At 41.6% G+C, this 24,336-nt stretch overlaps 2 protein-coding genes across 2 annotated transcripts; one reads left to right on the top strand and one right to left on the bottom strand.

Moving 5' to 3' along the window:
- Window positions 1-1,826: 1,826 nt before the first annotated feature.
- Window positions 1,827-10,705, bottom strand: wdr26b (WD repeat domain 26b). Its single transcript, XM_044016579.1, has 13 exons — window positions 10,588-10,705; window positions 9,805-9,861; window positions 7,915-8,051; window positions 7,184-7,281; window positions 6,938-7,094; window positions 6,680-6,818; window positions 6,256-6,396; window positions 5,751-5,870; window positions 5,346-5,491; window positions 5,002-5,080; window positions 4,760-4,889; window positions 4,345-4,539; window positions 1,827-4,135 (listed from the first exon to the last, which is right to left on the bottom strand). The coding sequence occupies exons 1-13, from the start codon at window positions 10,666-10,668 to the stop codon at window positions 4,110-4,112; spliced, it is 1,506 nt and encodes a 501-aa protein (XP_043872514.1). The 5' UTR covers window positions 10,669-10,705; the 3' UTR covers window positions 1,827-4,109.
- Window positions 10,706-11,427: 722 nt separating this feature from the next.
- LOC122761359 (chromodomain-helicase-DNA-binding protein 8-like) lies at window positions 11,428-24,311 on the top strand (the record flags this gene model as incomplete). Its single annotated transcript, XM_044016577.1, has 30 exons — window positions 11,428-11,490; window positions 12,524-12,769; window positions 13,876-13,989; window positions 14,120-14,619; window positions 14,728-14,839; window positions 15,306-15,512; window positions 15,886-15,941; window positions 16,037-16,154; window positions 16,262-16,345; window positions 16,468-16,605; window positions 17,019-17,140; window positions 17,350-17,593; window positions 17,673-17,849; window positions 18,012-18,155; window positions 18,281-18,379; window positions 18,659-18,818; window positions 19,289-19,499; window positions 19,638-19,833; window positions 20,037-20,207; window positions 20,518-20,808; window positions 21,195-21,415; window positions 21,505-21,707; window positions 21,836-21,992; window positions 22,081-22,170; window positions 22,254-22,357; window positions 22,484-22,607; window positions 22,805-22,877; window positions 23,005-23,276; window positions 23,413-23,642; window positions 23,830-24,311. Coding segments are annotated over exons 1-30 (5,409 nt in total), but the record flags the coding sequence as incomplete, so codon positions are not given.
- Between the last annotated feature and the right edge of the window lie 25 nt (window positions 24,312-24,336).

The raw sequence follows: 24,336 nt of genomic DNA, 5'->3' as shown, positions 1-24,336 counted from the left end.
CATCATGTCTGACGGGCTTCTGCAGTAAAAAATATAATTCATATAATATTACGTCTCTAATAATCATATCATATATTCATAAAATCCAATTTTCTTGTGAATAAAAATAACCGATTTCCCCAGAAAAGTCGATTAATGCTCCTCACAAACAAACACAACTTGCTTTGTGGAGATTAAAAAAAAAAGAAAAAAAGAAAAAAGAAAATGCAGGCCTGTACAAACGGGACATTTTCTGTTATTAAGGTTTGGTCACAGCTTTCAGAATTCTCTTGAGACAATGGAAAACTGCTGTAGCTTCAGACCTGAAAGACTGGTTATGTGCTTCAGTTACAGATTTCAATATGTGATATTACCCAAACGGATGCCTTAAATAAGATACTATTAGAATATGACTAGATTTGGAAATATACCACCAGGTGGCGCACATAATCTGCTTTATATTCAGAAAGAATCACATGACAACATCAGCAATAATACAGTATGTAACCAGGACATTAAAAATAGTCACATTCACTATCTGGAAAAACAAGTTAAATCTCCTGATTTTTGTTTGTTTTTCAGATTCATGATTTTATTTCAAATACATGTCTGCATCAATGCATGTGATTTATTCCATAGGTCTTCAAGCTTACACCAGTATCTAGTGTCAATAAACACTTGTAGCCAACAACAAGGCTTACATAAAATAACGTTAGTTTATTAACAATTGTTGTTCTCATTCCAAATTCTGGCATTGGATTTCACCCCTAAACCAGCTGCTCTGACAGAGAAATGATGACTGAAAACAAAGCAGAGGTTTGACACAGATTCAGCACAGTGTTTTCCACCTCAACACATACTTTCCGTTAAAAACAGGACTCTTCATTAGAACAATCTGGATCTGTCCACCCATAGTTGTGTGGGGTGGGAGAGATGTTTTCTGATGGGTCACTTTCATCATGTCTTGCCCCATCAAATTTCCATGGACTGTGTTCTTTTGTTTTTTGTTTTTTGTTTTCAAAACCCTGAATGTTTTATTGAAAATATGCATACATAACACTTTTCCTACACAACAATACAAAACAGTACAATCACTTTTGTAAATAACACACTGAACGTGAACCCACACATCACCCCTTCCCACCCGAGAATAAGAAACTTAAAGATGCTACGACAAGCCCTTAGCATTCACCACCAAGCCCAACCCACAACCACCACCTTTACCTCAAAGAGAGAGAGAGAAAGAGAGAAATAAGACATTTTTAAATCAGACAATTCCTTGGTAAACTCAAAAAAAAAAAACAGAGAAGACGCCCATCAGTTTGCATACAGACATATTATTTGTCATCAGCAGGTGATTGATTGGCTTTACTGAAACTCTTGTTTGGGTTCTTTGAGAGAATGTCATGCCTCAAGTCGTGAAATAATTTGGGGAGTGGAAATGGAGTTAATTCTGCAGTCCAGGAGTTGAGGTTTCCACAGAGTGAATATGAGACCATGACACAAGCTGTGCCTCAACTGATTTGGCTTTGATATGGGTCAGAGAAGTAGCAACTATCATTCAACATTGGCACACCGTTTCAGTCAATTACACAGACATGCAATAAAGGAGATTTTCACATGAAGGAAACTCTTTAAAGGCGAGGGGTGGCTATTTCAAACCTGATTTGATTATAGGTAACACACTTCCTAAAAGAATCTTCCCGCTCCTATTGGCATGGGTGTTACTGTGCATATTCATTTGTAAAAGTAATAGGAGATTTAACTGAAGACAAAGGGGAAAAAAAAAAGTATAAAAGAAAGTTAAATAGGGATTGTAAAGATTATAAAAAAGTGAGGACTCAAAGTGTCTGGTTATATTTTAATATGATCATACAGGGATAGAGGTCAACCAAAAATGATATATAATGTGAACAAAAAAAAATTTAAGTAACAAAAAGTTCAATAAAAACAGACAGAAAAGCACTGTTTCCTCAAACATTTTCACTGTATATCAGTCTGTAGCAAATAGTCATTACATACCCTGAAAAAGGGAGGAAGAAAGCTCTGAATGGTGCACTGACCACTGAAGAACTTGGCTGGAGAGCAAATGGGGGAGTTAATGCTGAATTCTCTCTAAGCTCCAAGAGCAATACCCTCAAGTCAATGCTTCTATTAATGCTTTATTTGCAAGAGGTTGCGTATTAGGACATCTACAAGATAATCAGTCACTGCTATTGGGATGCATAGAGAGGGCTCCATTCCTTTAGCAATCTCCCCTTCAGTTTTAAATCTTACCCAATGCAACCTTTTTCTGCCAAAAGAATGGCAAGTGTGGTAGGACATGAGGAGGCTAAGAAAACCTTGTGGATTTATGCCACTGCAGTAGGTGCGAGAGAGCAAAAAAGACCACTCAAAAGTGCAGTTGGGTGGAGGAAAGGGTGTCATACATACTGAAGGTTTTGTGTGCAACTGTATGAACAGAAAGGCAGTTTGTGTGTGTTTTAGGATTGTAACAACATTCCCCAACATTGGGCTCAGAGACTGGTTCTGATTATTGGTGCCTCTTCCCTCTAGGGCCGTGCTAAACTACTCATCCAGTTTTAACAATCATTTACTTCTCGTATGAAATGACCCATTGCTAATAACACAACACTTTGACCAAATTGCTCTCTTTCTTAATTGCCTTTCTCTCTTTCCCCCCAAAAAAGATACCAATAATACAGTGCCATTTGAATGCCATGTAGTAAGGAGAAAAAAAAAGTTAAATGTAAAAATCAAAGCCCCAGATTAAAAAAAGTCTTCCTTATACAAAATGGCTCTCAAGTAATTTTTTTGTTCCACAGATAGAGGTCCTTATGGGGCTTTGGATAACTTAGAATTGATTTAAAATCCTCTATACAATTGTATTGTGGGTTTTGGAGCATCGGGGAGAGGGAATTATTTTCTGCTGGTGTGAATTTAAGACATACAAAAACACGCACCCACAAATGTCAACTCTCACATTAATGTGTGTATGCATAATTGCTCTCAGCCACTCTCACACACACCCACACACACACACAGGAGGGACAGCAGTCACCGGCCTGCAATCTCAATCACACCAGAACCCTCTCACATTAAAAGCTTGTCTTAAGAGAAGGGTCATCTCCTTTCCATCTCCTCTTAGGCAGATGTAATGGAGTTGTGCCGTAGCTAGCTCGACAGAGGGTGTTTCAGGGAGGAGGGGCTGTCAGTTGGAAAACAATACAGTGACTGTCCTTGTTAGAAGTTAAATTAAGGAATAAAAAATTTGTTTTCCTAATGTCGAGAAACAGAAAGTGGAAACTTCACACTAAAGCTTTCCACGGGCACTACTCAAGCTAAGATTCACCTCTTAAATGAGAATAAACGCTATGACTATCATAAAAAATTCCAACATTTAGCATAGCCTTGTTTTTGTGTTCTCTTTCAACTGATTGGTCAGGGTTTCTATGGTGGATTTGCAGCCTTTGTCCAACATATCCAATGCAAAGTTTATAGCAAGAAATGGGGGAAGAAAAAAAAATACATACAGAAGTGTTGCTATATCCCCATACGTATTATCCTCCCCCAACAACAGCCCACCCATGTCCATGGAGACATATACAGGTAACGTGAAAGACAGTACAGGCAGACAGATGTAGTCCAATAAGTAGACGGCTCGTCTGCCATGTCAGTCTGGTGGCATCACAGGGACTTGATGTGCTCCAAGCTCAAGGTAGAGGCGGGTCTTCCTGGGAAACTCTGCGAGGAACTGGCACGGCTTGCGACCATGCAGCAAGATGGATGGGGAGAAAGGTCAGTTGAAGGAGGAGAACAGCCTGTTACAGCTCATCAGAGGATGGCGGCCACATCCCACTGGCACTGACTGGTTTTCCAGGCCCCTGGGTCAAGATCAGGTTTTGGATGAGGACTTGAATTTTCAGAGTGTCCATCATCACCTCCACCATTTAGTCTAGGCCAGTCTGGAGACAAGTTTTTCTCACTTTTTGTTTTCTCTTTTGTCTTGGTGGCTTTTGTTTGTTATTCTTGACTTCTTTTGGATTTTATTTGCCAGCTTCGATTTCATTTTATTGTGGGATTCTTGGATTGTTGTCAAAGAGAGTTGTCATTTGCTCCATTAGTGACCATCAACTGTCCATGTTACTGCAGTTCTCTGAGGACGAAAAGAACACGTCAGGTAAATTAAGCTGCCATGATAATTTTAGTGGTTTAAACCTGAGCAGTAAAAGTACTAATTTTATCACTTAAATGGTGATCGCCAGGATGAGCAGCTTTACCGATCTTTAAGGCAGTTTGACAGCTTAACTCAATGCTACTCATGATCATTTTGGAGTCAAACTCTATGGTAAAAAGGGACTTTACCGTTGAGTCCATCCACCTCTTGTGATTCAAGGAAGGGTGCGGGACCCCAGACGCGTACTGTGCCATCATCTGACGCAGAAGCCATGAGCCCGGGGATGGCTGGGTTCCAGCTCACACAGTTAACTGTGCGTGTGTGGCCTGTTAGCTCAGCAATGGGAAGCTCACCACGCCGGTGCCAGATATACACTTTGTGGTCTGTGGAGAGGAGTACGAAAGGAAAGACATGTGGGATTTAATTTGAGAGAAGAGAAAAATGCAACAGATTAAAAGCAAACAAGTGAATCACAGGGAAACACTTTCTATTTTATCTACAATGAACGACAATGAACAATTCAAGAATGACCAGAAAGTGAGACTGCAGCGTATTAGTCTGAACGGCATTATGGTTTTAGAACTACTGATATTGCGACTGTACCTTCACTGCCACTTGCAATGAAGTCTTCGTTGTGTCCTCCAAAGCAGGAGTGAATAGTGTAGAAGCCCTGGGTTACACCTTGGTACTTCCTCACCAGCACCCGGTCCTGAAGGTCCCACAGGTGTACTCCCTACAAAAAGGTAAGAGAAGATGAGATTGAAGCTAATAAAATGTCCTGCCACCATGATTTAGGAACAGGTAAACCTATCATTATGAGAGGTAAAATTGGTTAAAAGGCTTACCTGAGTTGCTACATTTAACAAAGCTAATCTTCCATTCTTTGAAACAGTAAAAGACATGACAGGGTGGTCCTCCTGAACTCTGTAAAGCAAATGTAAATCAAACAGTCAGCTATAATGTAGTAGAAATGGAAACAGTTCATTTAATTCACAATATGTTACGCGACAAAGGGTTCCAGGATAGAAAGCAGGTTGATTTTCTTTTTCTTTGAAATTTGATGCATGCTTTGATGCATGCTTTCTGAAAAAATACACATTTTAAAACAGACCTCCTATCTATTATCTTAAACATTAAATCTCTATGTACATATGGAATCAACAAAGGCGGTACGAAGATTGACACGTACATGTTTCTGTCGGTAAGGTCCTCGAAGTTGTACCCCCTGATACGTTGGTGGGTGTCAGAGGCCAGCACTGTTCTACCATCACCCAGGCACCACAGGCACTGCACTCTCACGCCCTCCCAGGAGTCCAACAAGTTACCATCAAGGTCCTGACAACACAGACAGCAGATTGCTTTCATCTCTTATTTTTGACAGGGGAACGAAAACATTTAACAATATACATACACATACATATATACAATATATAATATATACATGTACACTGTAGATTTAAAATATACACAACATTGCTTAAATACAGAAAGCATACATTACTTAGCGATAGAAAAACATACTTAACAATAACGACATAACATTAAAGCTATTATCAAGTAAAAAATAAAGGGTAGAGGCTGTTTTCAAACTTACACACTGATAAAACTGCCCCCTCTGCCCTCCTGTGACAAAGCGTTTGCCGTCGGGGTTCCACGCCACAGTGGTCAGACTGTCTTCATGGGACTGGGACATTTTAGTCCGCAGCTCCCCCGTCTGGTCAACACGGAGTTTGTCAGAGACAGTGAAAAAAGCAGCAGAGATAAAAGTAGGGGGAAGGGAGACAACAAGAAGAAACATTAGGTAAGAGTGGGGGAGGGTTGTGTTGTAGGAAAAGAAAGGGGAGGGGAAGGGGTGTGATGGGATAGAAGAGGAGAGGTCATCGAGTTCACACAGTCGATCTATTGAACAATTGCAGTTTGTTTTTCTCTTCCACTTGTTTACTGAATTTCGATTAGAGAGCTCAACTCTTTGAAATGGCCAGTATATGTTCTACTTCTGTATCAAGTAAACGAGAAAAAGGGACTGTCATATCAAAAAACTAAGAGGTATCACAAGTGGACGCTTGTACAGTTTAAAGCCCAGATCATAACAATGTTACCTGAACGTTCCAGAGCCAGAGCTCAGAGCAGTCGTCTGGTCCACAAGCGATCAGGTAAGTGTCATCTGGACTCCAGGCTAAGTAAGCAACTCCGTATGCATGACCTTCGAGGGTTCGCAGCAGCTTTAACTGATGGCTCTCCTACACAAAGGAGGAGGATTAAGGTGATTATGATAAAATGTATCTCGACCCATGAGAGCTGTGCTCTCATGTGCAGCCGTACGAAGATTACAAGCGTTCAACCAAAGCTGAAGCTGCACATTGGTGAAATGTCAAACAGAAAAACCGCTACAAGTGTTCATTCCCCTTGATAGACAGTATGTAATGGTTCATACCTTAATTTATGATGCATCTGAAACAATGAAAGATAATATCTAAAGCCAATGAAGATAACATTAGTATATAAGTACAATTTTACACTCACCGGGTCCACTTGCCAAATTATGACAGTAGTGTCTTTAGAGCCTGTTGCTAGTTTAGTGCCATCATTTGAGAATTTGCAGAACCACACCTCATTACAGTGCTCTGTCAGAATCTGCTGCGTGTAACAGGGGAATTGCTTCCTGTAACAAGGAACAAAGACCAGCACATTAGTGCATTAAGGGAACAACTTAATAAAACTAAGATGCTGCAGTACGAGTCCGCAGGGTCTTGAGGAACCAGAGCAGCCTGCAAAACCAACCTGCTGCAGACGTGATCAACCAGGAGAGAGACTGAGTCTAGGCTACTGTCCAGCTTGGTGTTATGATACAGACAGCGGTCCCTCTGCAGCTCCACCGCTTGCCGCAGCAGGGTCTGCAGCCGTCGTGGGGGCAACATCACAGAAGGTGGCAGGTACGCTACAAAAAAGATATGAGACTCATTGACACCTCTCATTAGTTGTGGGTGTAGCTCTACAAGGGTCAGTGAAAACAAGGACACAGCTTACTTTGTAATTTGTCCAGCAGTCTGCAGCGCGATGCGGTGCCCTTGCCCTCCCACTCTGCCTTGGCCCTTAGATCTTCTGCGTGGCTACACATTAGGTACCTGCACAAATACAACACATTTCAAGCAAAACAATATAAACACTTCACAGAAGCAAAGTCCATGAACTTATGGGATAAGCATTTTATGTTAAAAATAGCTACACAACAATAACTGCCTGAACTACAGAAGGGTCCAGAACATTATGAAATATGGAAACTGGAATGGGATGATAAACAAGAGACAGACTGTTAAGATGTCAGTAGACCAAACTGATGGCATATTGCACAAGTTCATAAGGAAAAACTATGGATTCAAGCCACTGATTTAATGCCACCAAGGTCAGATCTAAATTAGTAAAAGAAATTTTTTTTAAAGCCCCATGAATACTAAAAATATTCACCCTTCCTACGAGTTCATCTGTGTTACACTGGTGGCTCTTTCAAGGATAAAAAATATGCCTATAAACATTACAGTATTAATGTGTAAAAATCATTTCATAGAGGTATACTACAGCGTACCTTACAAAATCTGGCTATTAAACAACTTAAAAATGTAAAATTTGGAAGAAACTATTCAACAAACACAAAATCTCAACAACTAAGGCTACATTGGTATATATAGTTGCTGTGTGTAGGCACTAGGCAGGCTACTTTGGTTGATGATTGCGATGAGATATTGAACTTGAAAACATACCCGCTGAGTACGTGGATGCGATCTGTGTTGTACTTGAGAGGCGTCAGCTCTCCCCGGAGCACCTGCAGAGCCTCCAGGACTTTGCCATCCTCCAGATACTCTAGGTACTTCTGCTGCAACAGCAGGAACTTCATACGCTGAGCAGAGGAAGAGAAACATAAAAACAGACGTTATTGTCAGTTTCTCTGTTGTCCTCCTCCTTTTCTTCTCCCTCTGAGCAGATACCTAGTGAGCCCTTTGAACATGTAATTGTTGACTGTGTCGGTCCCTTGCCCCGAACAAAGGCTGGTAACCAATACTTGCTAAATTTAATGTGCACAGCTACTAGGTTTCCTGAGGCAATTCCTCATTACAAGAGCCTTAATAAAGTTTGTCATCACTTTCAGTTTACCAAAACGTGTCCAGAGCGACCAGGAAACCAATTTTATGTCTAAAACCTTTAAGCAGACTTGGTCAACTGAGTCAATGAGTCACAAGGTGCAATAGAGTGTTGGCATCAAACCTTAAAGTCAATGTTGCATAAATATTGCTTTGACCAAGGAAAAGGATGGGATGAGCGTATACCATTTGTACTTTTTGCCATACGGGAGGCTAAGCAGGAGTCCCTTGTGTTCAGTCCCAAAAAGGAGCAGTTCCTCTCGGGTTCCTATGATAAAAATCAATGTGCTGGGTTTTGTCTCGCAGCTTAGAGAAAGGTTGCATCGTGCTACCTCACTGCCTAGAGAGGCTCTTGCTAGGTCTTAGTGTAGCATGAAGAGGTTTGACATAACAAGCAGTGAAGCGTCAGTTTCAGGCTGGGGACAAAGTGCTGGTCCTTTTGCCAACGCCTGGCTCTGCACTCTCTGCTCCTTTCTCAGGTCCATACGTTGTGGAGAGCAAACTATCTGAGACAAATTATGTCATCCACACACCTGAGTGTAGGCGGAAAAACGACTGTGCCACATTTACATGCTGAAACCCTATCTTTCCGTTCAGAGAAAGCAAGAAAAAAAAACTTGGTTTCTTTGGTTTGTGTGGGATCCTTAGTTTAACGGTGCCCCCTGAGGGTCACCAGTGTGGCAGGTTGTTGAACTCTGAGTATCTGTCATCAATGGAGTCTCAATTGTCCCACCTTCCCAAAAACCACAGTCATGACATGATTAATTTAATCTGCTGCAATCCCACCCCGCTCAGTGATGTGCCCTCTCAGACCACTGTGTTGCAGCATGACATAGAAGTATGACATAGAGTAGTAAGAAAAGAAAAATCACTTTCTTGGGGTAAAGCTGTGCACCGACATCAAATAAAAAGAGTATTCATTTATATAAGATCATTTATCAACAAAACATGGTGGTAGTATCAGAGGCTGCACAATCTCATTATTAGAGTATATTTAATAATGTTGACAGTTACTGATGCTGACATGGTATTGTCAGCATCAGTAACTGTCTTCCTTTACACTGAGAACCACTGACAATGTGTTGGTGCTCTTAAACAGCACTTGCACTTAAACACTTGCCTCTATATGTATTGTTTTGTTTTTGTTCTTGCCGTTTTAATTTTTCACAGTAGACACAGCACATACTCAAAACCAAGGTAGAACTATGGCCTGGTATGACATATTGTTCCTTCAACATATGAATCATCAATGTTTAAATTTTCTATTGCTGAAAAAATGCATCAACTTCAGCTATTTGTCATACAGACTAACACTCATTCTCTGAATCTGATGTGAAATCTATTCCTATCACTATACTTTCCCAGGCATCATCCAGAACATTTTAGTGTTCACTGTTTCATAACAAGAACCTGCAGCTCTGTACTGAAATGACACATTTCTAGAACATCAAGCTGTGCTTGTTAAACGGACTGTCATACAGCCTGGTTCAGGTTTGGGCAAAGGGAGCTTACCACAATAGCATTTGGAGAATGCATCAGCGCTCTCAGCTCATTGAGATCATTCTCAGCCTGGACCAAAACAAAGGGAGGTTGGTGGAGGGGAGAGACAGGGAGAGAAAAAGGTTAGTTCAGCGGGTTTCATGCGTTTACTGGAAAACATAAATCGCATCAAGTGTATACAGGTGGTCATATTCATTTTCAATATGAGCAAGATAAAGCTTGCGACGGTACATATTTGTTTGCGTTTCCATTAGGAATAGTACCAAAATAACTGGCCCCAATCATTCCATTTTTCGGTACCCTTCCCTTGGGGGACCAGAGTAATGGTATAGTACGGGTGGAGCTAGACACACGACAGTCAGCTGGTTGGTCGACAGAAAAGCGTCACTCCTTTGTGACCAGTGTTTCTTCAACACCCGCAGTCTATTCTCATGCAAAGCTTGATGTGTTGTTGAGACAAACAGCCACAAACCAACAAGGAAAAAAAACGAGCAGCTGTTATTGTCTGTTGTGTCACATTCAAAGTTGTTGTCACACTACGCATCTTGCTGGCACGGCCTTCTGGTAAAACATGGTTTATGATCTGCCATGTCTGGATGTGATAAACTGTGACCAGATTACGACTTAATGTACACTGATTATGCTTTGACAGGATGCTTTCAGAAATCATAATGTATTGATAGCTTATATATGGGTTGAGTTTGATAGACATATGTTTTGGTGCCCATTTTGCAGTACAATATGGGAGAAGGTATTAATCAAATTATTATGTAACCATAGTAAACCAAGACCAACCTTATCCCATTCCCCCTCCATGACATGGTTGCGAAACTTGGTAGCTGATGGGTGTTCCAGTCTGCAGCCTGACTCCTGCATCAGCAGGTCCACTGTCTGACTGCACAGGCAGAGAGAAAAGAAGGGCAGACAGTTAGGTAGACATAAAGACTCAAGACAAAAGACAATCACAATACATTAAAAACCAAGTCTGAGAATTATATTTCAGCTATCAAAGGTCAGTCCTTATTCCAAGAATGTGAGCTCAATCAACATGATATTGAAAGTGTGATCATATGAACTGGTACTCCCAGACCAAATATGGATTATAATAATTTAATAATCTATGACATTTCACCTTGTGGAATATGGTCATGTTTTTATGGATGACAAACTGATGTCTGCAACAGCAATTTCAGCATACGGACAATGAAAAGGCGCCACAACAGCATTATTTGTGGACAGTGGGAGGTCCACTTCCATGAAGCAGGCTTCCATTGCTGTTAAAATTACCCTCTCAGATCCTGTCAACCATGAACCACATGCATCTGTCCAAACAGCACCTCTTTGCTAGACACACACGACCACCATCACAAACTGCTGGGGTGTGTGATAATGTAAGTGAAATGGGGGGGCTGACACCTTCAGCAGCATGATGACATCATACTCAGGTATCAATGGAGTGGCGCAGCAGCTTTGTATGCAGCCTCTCATCCAGCTGGCTGTTGCTATACTCATTTGATTGCATTTAACCAGCTGAAGTGTAGGGGCTGTTTCATAGAAGGAAATGCCTTTCACCCCCCTCAACCCACCCACTTTGTAAACATAGTAATGTTAGGCTGGCTTTTATAATGCCTTATTATGGAAGCTACACTTTCTCTGCTGGAAAGCAGACACCCACATAGGCCGAGCCAACAGTGGCAAGTAACACAGCCACTTGAAAGAAGAGGGTTAGACATATTGTATATCTTTTCAAAAATCACACTTGGTTGTATTTAAGATACAAACCCTGCCTTTCCATCTTTACCAGCTGGTGTAAGGCGCATTCCTCAGTCGCCATGAAAGCAAATGATTCTGCTCAACTCAGGAGCAACTGTCGCCCACGGTATTGACTGCTGCTGTCTTAAAATAAATACATGCCCGTCACTGAAACTGACTGATCGTTGACACGTTGCTGTGACAGTGACACACTACACTAAAGACGCTAATCTAAGAGGGAATCACGTTGGTCATGAAATGGTGCTTACTCTGATGAATAAAAGAGTTGCTCGGAATGACAGCTCAAAAACGTGCAGAGAGACTGCACTCTGAATACTAAAATAACCACCATCGGTTTTCATAGCCATGCTCGATATTATTAACAGTGTGGCCGATCTATTCATGATCATCGCATGGATGCCAAGGCTGGAAAACTAAGAAAACCAGACTCAAAAAACGACGTTGACAAACCGCACATTAACATCACCTCCGCAATGGCCCATGAAACGCAAAAACAAAAAAACACTAATCCTATCCTGCTAGCGTACTCAAATCAATAATCAAAAAAAGAAATCAAGTTTTTCCAAATCTTAATACAATGATCTTATGCTTGGCCAACCGCTGAAACAGTATATGGATCTTGATTTCAACAATTAACAAAATAACATCACAAATACTAGATGATGTAATGCATTTGATTCTGTGCTAAATGTATAACGTTTATCAACGCAACATGGCGCCTCTCGCATTAAAGTCATCTTTCACTCCTCGACGGACTCCTGGGGCAGAAAGATGGACTGTGTTATATGTTTGTGAGAGGGTTTAAATGTCGGGGCTGTACGTATCACCTCAGCGCAGGCTAATGCTGTTAGCAATCAAGCTAACTGCTTTATTGTGCAAGATGGACCCCTTCTTTCAACCAACTGCGGAGCTCACAGGCTAACTAACTGCCCCATCCCCCCATGTTTGTGTCTGTCAGGCACACACATCGCCTTTACCAGCTGCATCAGCCCAGCATCAGGTCACAGGAGGTCAACAGCAGCAGCCCCAGACACCGACTAGACTGGTGTTGGGTCAGCTCCCTGGAGGCAAACTGGTGCTCCAGGGAAGCCAGCTGGCTGCACTGACCCAGGCTCGGGCTGCAGGTCAGGCCGGAGGGCAACCCAAAGTCCTCACAATTCAGCTACAGGTGCAGCAGCAGCCCAACCAACAAGGAGGCGTCAAGGTGAGGAATACATTTTTTAGAGTTTGATGGTACCATCAGATTAGGGTTAGACAATTATTCAATAATGGCACATAATGGTGATATTATTTTGACTGATATTAATGTTTTTCCTATATTGTGTAAACACCGTCTGAGACAACAGATGATCGGTGAAAACTGTTGTCTTCTGTCTGTATAGAATTTTAAAACCACGTTTGACCCTAACCCCACAACATTTTTTGTAACCTTTCTCACTCAGGAGTAGAGCTCCTCTTTTTTTTGTTTATCGCCATGATTATTGATATGGATTGATTTGATACTTTTGTGACTAAGTACCCCTGAGATCCTGACTCTTTATTGTTTTAAAGTTTTGTGGATTCTTAAGAATTGGTGCAAACTTCCAGTTCATCTCCATTCATACAAATGGAGTCAGTCGGTTGTTATTTGCCAAATTGATTCAGTGTTGCAATATACCTGTGTATTTTTGTTATAAACCAACGTTTCAACCATTTTCCAATTTTCACAAACATTGCCGTTTTCTAAAATCTGATTCCCTGTGATATGTTGTCATTTAGTAAAATGCCTGTAGCTAAAACAAACTCTCTGATACTAGTTTATTAATAACTTTTATGAACTTATTGGGGAGTTGGGGATTTTCTGGTCCTCTTGACACAACGTTTACAGTTTCAGATTAAAAACATTAGCACCCTGGCATTGCATTTCTACCCGTATAATCACATTGATTTAATTTGACACATTCCACTGAATAGTAAATCATAACTATCACTGAGTTGAATCAGTCTACATCTAGGGTGGGTTTCTGTCGAGTGCACTGTTGTTGTTTACTGTCATGGCTGTATTGGCACTAAAATCTAAGCACCTTCGTTGCATTTTGTGAAATGCACTAGTTTGCTGCTTTAGCCAGTGCTAGTGATTAAAAGGTCAATTTTGAATTTAATCTCTGTGTGATCACAACAGAAGGGAAAATTAGCACAAAAGTTAAGCAAAGCATCTATCAGAGGTGCCTTTTATCAACTTCAAATATGAAATTAATATTATTTTTTCTGTGTGATTATTTTCAAAGGAATCATTGACTTGACCTGTCATTTATTTATTCACTCTTGCAGTACCAGCTGATTTCAGGGGCAGGAAATGCTGGTAACCCACAGGTGTTGCAGATCTCACAGGGCCAAGGAGGGCAACGAGTTGCAGTGCCACTCAAAATGCTTCTTCAGCCACAGGTACACCTCATACTGCTTTGCATACTTGTTTTCTAATATTACACAGAAAACATCAAAGCTTAAGTTTTTGTACAAAAAAGAAAACAGGACAAGCTGAAACTGTAAAATATGCCTGTTGTCTTTGATACAGACAAGCGTGGCATCTTCAGCCGGTGGCACGGTCTCTGTGGTGAAGGTAATCAACACATCTGCAGCAGGCCCCTCCACCACCACCACCACTTCGTCCCAGGCCATCCGCATCACCAAGGCCCCAGGCGAGCCTGCCTCAGTTCGACGAGTAGAAATCTTGTGCAAGCAGGAGAAGGCGAACCGTATTGTGGCTGAGGCTATAGCCCGGGCCAAGGCACGTGGTGAGAAGAACCTGCCCAGAGTCCTGAATCAGGATGAGCTTCCATCAACCCAGACCTCTCCCGAGATAGGGGGTACCATAACTGTGGTGTCTGCTCCTAAGAAAAAGAACAGTGGCGGAAGCAAAAAGAAAAGTCCTGTTGCTGGTGGAGCAACACCCAAACCTGTAGGCGGAGCTGATAAAAAGAGCAAAGTGAAGACACCGGGAGGAACACCTGGAGTGGCTGGAGGAACAGTAACACCTGGGACAGGAAGCAAGAGCAAAAGCAAAACTAAGACAAAGTAAGTGATGTGTTTGCAGTTAGCAGGTGTTGGAATGACTTAAATCTAACTTATTTTAGTTTGAAAAAGTATCATCATAGAAAATGTTATTTTTTCCTTTACCTGCAGCACTATTACTCTAGTGGGAGCAAAGAAAAGGAAGAGAAATGCTTCCTCAGACCATTCTGATGGGGAGTTGAGTCCAGCCTCACCTGCTACACTGGAAGATGACATGATTATGGTACACGCACTCTCACACATGTCCACAATTTTGAAATAAAAAGCACAATTTGGTCAACTTAAATGACAATTTGTTTGCAATTCACTCCAACTATTATCACACAAAGAACAAACAATATTTTGCATATTAAAGCAACAAACCTGAATCCAGTTATCTTAGCAAACTTTGGCATTGCTATACACACTTTATATTTATTGGAAAATACATTGAACCAACATTTGAAAAGATAAAAGTTAGACTTAGACTTAGAAGATCCTCTTGCTGACACTGTTTGTAGATCATTTTGAAGTGGAGAAACTACTGTGAAGTAGATGTGACAGAATAAGTAGAACATGTCTATTTGAAACAAGTTGTTGTCTGAAGCCATGAATGTGTCTATTTGTTACTTGATATTTTGGGAGAAAATGACACCTAGCACATAGTTGAACCCCAAAAATCTTGACTCACGCCTCTCTTTTCTGGCCAGAAGAGGCGCTCCAATCGTGTGGTGAAGAGGAAGAAGTACACAGAGGACCTGGATATCAAGATAACAGATGATGAGGATGAGCAGGAAGATGTAGATGTTACTACGACTGCAGCAGCTGTCGCCTCCATCAGTGGCAGCACAGCAGCACAGCTTAAACAGGAAATGGAGCTGGACGGTGATGGGCAGCCCACCATGCAGTTCTTTGTGGTGAGTGTAGAACTATTGTTTATTGTAATAGTTATTTTCTCTCGGGAACATTTGAAAGAAAACTACTCCATACAAGTTGTATATTATCTGAAACAGCTTATGTGAGCTGTGTGTTTGCAGTGTGAAATGTATAAATCATTTTTTGTTATAAATTTATAATTTAATTATAAATTTAAATCTTATCTGTGTCACTTCAAATGAATTCCAGGAAAATCCAAGTGAAGAAGATGCTGCGATTGTGGACAAAGTTCTTTCCATGAGGTTAACCAAAAAAGAAGTATGTTTTATACATTTAAAGTTTTGCTCTAAACTTGTTAAAATCCTGCATTCATATTGTAAATAATATCCTAATTACCTGGTCTTCTCTTTTTAGGTGTGCCCAGGCCAGTACACCACTGTTGAAGAATTCTTTGTGAAATACAAGAACTAGTAAGTTTAATTTTCTCATTAAATAATTTGACATTTATGCTTGACCAGTTTTGTTTCTACAATGTTGAAAACTGGACCGGTTTTGTTTTTTCCAGTTCATATTTACACTGTGAATGGGCCAGCTTGCAACAGTTGGAGAAGGATAAGAGGATCCACCAGAAGATCAAGAGATTCAAGACTAAACACGCACAAATGAGACACATCTTCCAAGAGGTGAGAGAGGGACACATGCTAAAACCTCCTATTTTGTAGTTCATCTGCTTGGATTACACATTTTATTTTTTGCTTCTATTGTCTTTAATTGTGTGGGTTCTTTTAAGGAGGAGGAGCCTTTTAATCCTGACTATGTTGAAGCAGACAGGATCCTAGACGTGTCCCATAGTGTGGACAAGGACAACGGAGAGGTGAGAGAATAAGAAATCGCTGAATAAAAGAGAGTTCTCTCTTAATCATGTCTTTTGAACTATAAAATATGACTTTTTCATCAAGTTTAATTTTTAAATACTTCCTCTTCTTTCCCCTATAGCCTGTTATCTACTATTTGGTGAAGTGGTGCTCCCTGCCTTATGAAGATGCCACTTGGGAGCTGAAGGAGGATGTAGACGAGGGCAAGGTTGAGGAGTTCGGCAAAATCCAAAACCGACAACCTCGTCTGAAGAAAATGGTGCGTCAGCATCAGTTTTTATTTCTAACCACCTATTTGTTTGCACATTTTCAATTTCCTACTCATGAAAAGCAAAAAAAAAATTAACGAAATGGTTTGTGTGGCCAGAAAAATTATATATAATAATTTACCTCAAAATTCAATTATTTCAATTATTAATATTACAAAATTCCGTGTTATACCTCTTTGGCACATAAATAACACATGCGGGCACATTATAATTCTCTTCAGTCTTATTTATGTAGAGCAGTGGTTCCTAGACTTTTCACAGTCCCCTACCCCTTCAGACATTTGCCCTTCAGCCATGTACCCCCTAATCCTGCGCACTTGATAAAAGAAAAGTCTGCCTTTAAGCTTGATGATCTCGTCGTGCCTGACATTTATTTAATTTCCTTTCCCTTCCCTCTCGTCAGGCTCGGCCTCCTGCAAGTTCGTGGAAGAAACTGGAAGAGACCAGAGAGTACAAGAATGGGAACATACTCAGAGAGTACCAACTGGAAGGAGTCAACTGGCTGCTCTTCAACTGGTACAACAGGTATTTATTACACACAGTCACTTTTTCACACTGCAATGTTACTGGGTGTGATGCTTTCATTTAAGAAGTATCAGTAGATATGATTGAATTTGGGATGTAGTTGAGCATAACCTAAAGGAACAACATGAAAAATGTTTCATCTGTATTTTGTACCCTTAAGATGATTGTTAATTGATCCTCAGTATTCAAATTTCTTTCTCATCTCTCAGGCAGAATTGTATCCTGGCAGACGAGATGGGTCTGGGCAAGACTATCCAGTCCATTGCACTGCTGTCTGAGGTGTATAATGCTGGAATCCAAGGCCCCTTCCTTGTTATTGCTCCACTCTCCACCATCACTAACTGGGAGAGAGAGTTCTCCACATGGACCAACATGAACGCCATCGTCTACCATGGGAGCTTGGCCAGCCGTCAGATGATCCAGCAGTATGAGATGTACAGCAAGGACGACAAGGTAGCATCATTGATGACTGTAGTTGTCTTTTGACTTTACTGATGTCACATGTTTCTAATGAAAATGATTCTGCCCATAGGATCATTTGATTCCTGGTGCATATAAGTTTGATGCCCTCATCACAACCTTTGAGATGGTGTTGTCCGACTGTCCTGAGCTGAGGGAAATCTCGTGGCGTTGTGTCATCATTGATGAGGCTCATCGCCTCAAGAATCGCAACTGCAAGCTTTTGGACAGCTTGAAGATGATGGATCAGGTGAGAAGACCCCAGCTAATGCTTCATGACTGTAACCACTCGTCAAATGTGTGGAGAAGAACAGGAGCTCTGCTGCTCTAGCAGCCTTATTACTGGTCCTCCTCCACTACCCCGCTTCCCTTAAACTCTACCTTTTTCCCTGTGTCCTGTTTTTTCTCACAGGAACACAAAGTGTTATTGACCGGCACTCCTCTTCAGAACACTGTGGAGGAACTCTTCAGTTTACTCCATTTCCTGGAGCCAGCTCAGTTCCCCTCTGAGACTGAGTTCCTCAGAGACTTTGGAGACCTGAAAACAGAAGAACAGGTATGAAATACACTCATGTTGACAGATATCCTGAGAGTCATTGGGTGTTACAACATTATATTTCCTAATATTTAACTGTTAATGTTCAGTTGTCATTGAGCCAGTGCTTTGTTTTGGTCTTTTAGGTTCAGAAGCTACAGGCCATCTTGAAACCTATGATGTTAAGGAGGCTAAAGGAGGATGTTGAGAAGAACTTAGCACCCAAACAGGAGACCATCATTGAGGTACTTACTTTGAAATTGTCATTTCCTTTATGCACTCATTTGTTTGTGTTTTATTGACATCAATAACAACTGATGTGAAATCAAGTAACTGTTTGTGACCACTTATTTAAAAAACAAACATTGAGCCTTGTGAATGAAGTGAAAACACAAGATTCAAAGAGAAAAACCTGCTATGGTCCACAGAGCTCTTAACAGAACTTGTTGAAAATGATTGAAACAACAATTGTGCTACATGTAAGTTTGCTATTGAATTTTTGAAAACTGAAACTTTCCCCCCAGGTTGAGTTGACTGATGTCCAGAAGAAGTATTATCGAGCCATCTTGGAACGAAACTTCAGTTTCCTCAGTTTAGGGGCAAACAGTAACAGCAATGTCCCTAACCTGCTCAACACTATGATGGAGCTACGCAAGTGCTGCAACCACCCCTACCTCATCAATGGTATTGTTTTGGAGATGGTGTTCAAAGTTTTACATTTATCCTCTTTGCTGCTGTTTCTGTGATATACAGCATTCTACATACATCTACATAAAGTCTGCCTTTCATTAGGCTAAGAAAATAGTACTGCAGAAAATGCAGACAAGTTACTATTCTTTGACTCTTTTCAAACATATTTCTTGTAAAAAAAATAAAGCTCCATTGTCACATTGTGTGCAATTGCATTGACCACATAATATTTTGAAATGTTTGACTTTGTAAAATGACTGAGGGAAAAGTTGTTGCAGAGTAATAATTCAAATGTTGCGCACGTTTGTTCATTAATCTTGACTTTGAACATTTGCTTCCACCCCAGAGAACTAATACATTTAGAGGAAAGGTTTAAACAATACATTTACAGATATTTTGTAAATTCAAGACATTGAGCAATATCTTAAATTATCTCTCTCTGTCTCTGTCTTTCTGTCTTCTAGGTGCAGAGGAGAAGATAGTAGCCGAGCTGCGGCAGGTTTACGACCCCATGGCTCCGGACTTCCATTTGCAGGCCCTGATTCGCTCAGCAGGCAAGCTGGTGCTGCTGGACAAGCTGCTGCCTCGCCTAAAGGCTGGTGGCCACAAAGTGCTGATCTTCTCTCAGATGGTGCGCTGCTTAGACATTTTGGAGGACTACCTCATCAACAAAAGGTATGAGAGTCATGGTTACTTTTTTATATGAATGATCAATGATATTCATTCTAGTTTATACATGCGATTGGAGGCAATATTTATTCATATTATGCATAAATATGTTCATGTTGCTATTTCTTTTTTTTCTTTTCACAGATACCTTTATGAGCGTATTGATGGCAGAGTGCGTGGAAACCTGCGCCAGGCTGCCATCGATCGCTTTAGTAAACCTGACTCAGACCGCTTCGTCTTCCTGCTGTGTACCCGAGCTGGCGGTTTGGGTATTAACCTCACTGCTGCTGACACCTGTGTTATATTTGACTCTGACTGGAACCCTCAAAATGACCTGCAGGTACAAGACTGTGTTATTTACAAAGTAACAGTTTCGTTAGACCTTTTAGAACTGCAAATTACTTTAGAGACGCATGCAATTTTTGATTAATTGATTATTTATTATTTATTATGAATCAATCAATGAGAGTTTTTTTACTCTTCACTTATCACGTTCAAGCCACAGCTCCCCTGACCCTACTGTTTTTTTTTCTCCTGCTCTAGGCCCAAGCAAGGTGTCATCGTATCGGTCAATCGAAGGCAGTTAAAGTCTACCGCCTGATTACAAGGAACTCCTATGAGAGGGAGATGCTGGATAAAGCAAGTCTGAAGCTTGGGCTGGACCGTGCCGTCCTGCAGAGCATGAGTGGCAACAAGGAGAGTAACGTCAATGGGGTGAGAAAACTACTAGTCATTAACCAAAACCAGGCTATGTTCAGGTCTGTCTCAATACATGGTATCTTTTTTTAGTATTTTGTTATATGATTTAAAGCTGGCATTCAGAGCTCAAAGCTCCTATTATCCTTTGCTCTGCAGCAGTCCAGCTGTTGGCAATAGCACACCTTTTTACAATTAAAAAAAAAATAAGAAGAAAAAAGCAAATGAAGCTCAAGCTAACACATAGTGGATGAAAAATCTATACTGTCCTCCTTCCAGCTCTTAACAGTGTCATATATTGTATGATTGTCCATGTAATCCTCATTAGATCCAGCAGTTCTCTAAGAAGGAGATAGAGGACCTCCTGAGAAAAGGAGCGTATGCTGCCATCATGGATGAGAATGATGAGGGCAGTCGCTTTTGTGAGGAGGATATTGATCAGATCCTTCAGCGAAGAGCCACCACCATTACCATTGAGAGTGAGGGCAAGGGCTCCACCTTCTCCAAGGCCAGCTTTGTCGCCTCCGAAAACCGCAATGACATCGCCCTGGACGACCCTGAATTCTGGGAGAAGTGGGCAAAGAAGGCCGACATAGATATGGACACCATCAACCGCAAGGTAAAGAATAAAAAAAAAATGTGATCCATGTGTTTGATATGAGTCAAACATGTCACTTGGAGCAGGCTTCGCTACATTCCTGATGAGAGGAGATGTTTCAGAGCTGATTGTAATTAACAACTCATGTTATATTAAGCATGCATTTTTTTTTTGCCTTGTTTTGATTTGGTAGTTTTAAATGAATATAAATTCCATTTTGATATGTAATAAAACTTTTAAGGAATAAAAAGACAAAACACAATGCAGTAGCCTTGCTTCCTTTGTGGCCCGGTTTAGCCCAGACCAGGGCCTGGTAGAATTGGAAATTCCTTTTCAAGTTGTATTCATGTTGATAAGCTTGAATATCTAAATGTTAACTCCTGTTGGATTACTTTTCCCTCCCACAGAACACCCTTGTGATAGACACTCCCAGAGTACGCAAGCAGACTCGACAATTTTCCAGTTTACGAGGCGAGGGTGGAGACCTGTCTGATTTGGACAGTGATGATGAGTATCCACCTGCCAATTCCAGACAGTCTCGTTCTTCCCGACGCGCTGACCGCCACAGTGGAGGAGGATACGGCCGCACGGACTGTTTCCGGGTCGAGAAACACCTTCTTGTCTATGGGTATATAAACAGTAGCTTTCAGTATAAATGTGTTACTCTTAACTCCCATCCTGTGTTTACACCTTATTTCGTATTTTGTTCTTGTGCAGTTGGGGACGTTGGAGAGACATCCTGTCACATGCTAGATGTAAGCGACGTTTGAGTGAGCGGGATGTTGAGACGATCTGCCGTGTCATCCTGGTCTTTTGTCTGCTTCACTACCGTGGAGATGAGAACATCAAGAGCTTCATCTGGGAGCTCATCACTCCGCCGGAGAACGGGTGTGGACCAACAACTCTACTCAACCACTCTGGTAAGAGGCTGCACACAGATTATTCAAAACATTTCTGAGGCTATGAGTGTGTTTGTCATTGAAACTGTTTCAAATTAAAAGCTGTGTTTAAATACCTCTTTAATATTCATCTTCTTTCCATCACCAAGGACTGTCTATCCCTGTTCCAAGAGGCAGAAAGGGTAAAAGGGTAAAGGCCCAGAGCACATTTGATGTTCAGAAAGTGGAGTGGATCCGAAAGTACAACCCTGACACTCTTTTGTTGGATGAGAGCTACCGCAAACATCTCAAGCACCAGTGCAACAAGTCAGTAAAGCTGAGTCAGCTGTTGTATTCATGTGTTTGCCTTCTCATCCATGTTCAAACATTAAAACATCTCACCTCTTTGCTGCAGGGTATTGCTCAGGGTGCGTATGCTCTACTACCTGAAGCAGGAAGTGATTGGCGAACATGCAGACGCCGTTCTGAAAGGAGCTGTCATAAGGTATATAATGCATTCCTTTGCACATTGAATATACCTCCTAAATATAAGACTCAAATTCAGTAAAATATTGATGCTTTTTCCAGGGAGCTTGATATCTGGATGCCTGAGATGGAGCAACAGGAAGTGCCAGCAGGATGGTGGGATTCTGAGGCAGACCGCTCACTGCTCTCTGGTGTATTCAAACATGGTACATTCTCTCTATATAGTCTAATTTAGTCATTTCTGATTTATGGCAACATTTCCGGTTTGCTTGTCTCCACTTTTTGTTTTGGGTTTTTTTTTGTGACGGTCTCAACTGTGTCCCTGTTTCCAGGTTATGAAATGTACACCACCATGCGTGCTGATCCCTGCCTCTGCTTCCTGGAGAGAGCTGGTCGACCTGATGACAAGGCCATTGATGCTGAGCAGCACACTGGTGACACTGAGATGGGGGAAGAGTGAGTGGCGCCTACTTCATATTATTCTGCGTTCCCTTTTGTATTTATGTCAAATGCTACAGTCACAATAGTTTTATGATTTTAATAGTTTAGAGAAAGTGTAAACTTTCTCTTTTGTCATATCTGGAGGAAATGTGCAATATTTTGGACAGTATGTTTCTTCAATGACCTGTGATTGTCTGTTTTGTATTGTGCAGTGCTGACTATGATAAATACTCAGAGGACCCAGAGTTCAAACCGGCCTCAAGGCACAAAGATCTTTTCGAGGAGGTACGAGTCCAAGTCACATCCTAAACATTTGTGTCTGCACTTGTATCTTTGCATTGATTTTATATTTTGCAACTAACAGAGCTTAAAAAATGAAGTATGTGTCATTAATTGCCAGTCTTTTCTCCAGAATGACTCGATGAACGTGGATGATGAGATTTCTGTTGAGGAAAGGTCGGGGCCATTGGTCACAGAAAACTTACTGAGCCTGAGTGGTGCGAGCAACTGGCCCTCAAGCTCATCACTCACAGCAAGGTTACGTCGGCTTATCACGGCTTTCCAACGCAGCTACAGACAGGAGCAGCTGAAGATTGAAGCTGAGGCAAAGGGCGACCGCAGGCGCAGGCGGTGTGAACAAGCTAGTAAACTGAAGGAGATTGCACGGCAGGAGCGCCAGCAGAGGTACACATACATCTTTGTAAAAATGTATGGCATGCAGATTGTGTCAAAGAGATTATTGCTTCAGAATCTTTCCTCAATTTTATCAGGTGTTATGCTCTTAGACCGACCCATCTCATTCCTGTTGTTCTCCTCCTAGATGGACACGTAGAGAGGAGTGTGACTTCTACCGTGTGGTATCGACCTTTGGTGTGGTGAAGTTGAAAAAGGAACCAGATTTCCCTGAGGCCGGAGACCTTGAATTTGACTGGACTCGCTTTCGTACCTTTGCTCGCCTGGATAAAAAAACTGACGAGAGTCTCAGCCGATACTTCCACTCTTTTGTTGCCATGTGTCGGAGGGTTTGCCACCTCCCCCCAGGCAGAGAAGGTAACTACAGTATTTGAAATAATTATTTTATTCAGGCTCCACAGTTGTCCACAGTTCAACACCATGCAGACAGAGACCACATTTTCTAAATATCCATGTGATTTACTGTACTATACTACAGACTAAATTAGAACATGTTGCGTGTCTAAGCTTTTGTCTTTTAACCTTTGATTCTCATCCAAATCAGATCCTGCAGAGAATTCCCAGACTGTGGCCCCCATCACTGAGGAGCGTGCTTCCCGTACCCTTTACCGTATTAGCCTTTTGCGTCGCCTGCGTGAGCGAGTCCTGCCCCACCCCTCCCTGGAGGAGCGTCTAACCCTGGCCCTGCCGAACTCCGAGCTGCCCAGTTGGTGGAATATACCAGACCACGATCGTCAGCTGATGCTTGGTGCTAATCTGCATGGTGTCAGCCGCACTGAGCTTTCCATATTAGCAGACCCACAGTTCACCTTCAATCAGGCTAGGGAAGAGTTCATCCAGAACCAGCAGGCCCCTCCTCCTCCCCCTCCACCGCAACCACTTCCCATCATGCCCCTCATCCAGCCCAAGACTGAAGATGACCTGCCAGATGTAAAGGAGGAGGTAGCTGATGATGAGGCCCGGTTGCTAGGTGCTGAACTCTTGGCTGACCTGCAGAGCACACCTTTAAGTCACCATGATGGAAAAGTACATGGCCAGGGCTGGAACTTCA

Source organism: Solea senegalensis, unplaced genomic scaffold (assembly GCF_019176455.1).
Source record: "Solea senegalensis isolate Sse05_10M unplaced genomic scaffold, IFAPA_SoseM_1 scf7180000014675, whole genome shotgun sequence".
NCBI classification, from domain to species: domain Eukaryota; kingdom Metazoa; phylum Chordata; class Actinopteri; order Pleuronectiformes; family Soleidae; genus Solea; species Solea senegalensis.
The sequence above is the reverse complement of the archived record's forward strand: the minus strand, read 5'-3'. Positions and strand labels throughout refer to the sequence as shown.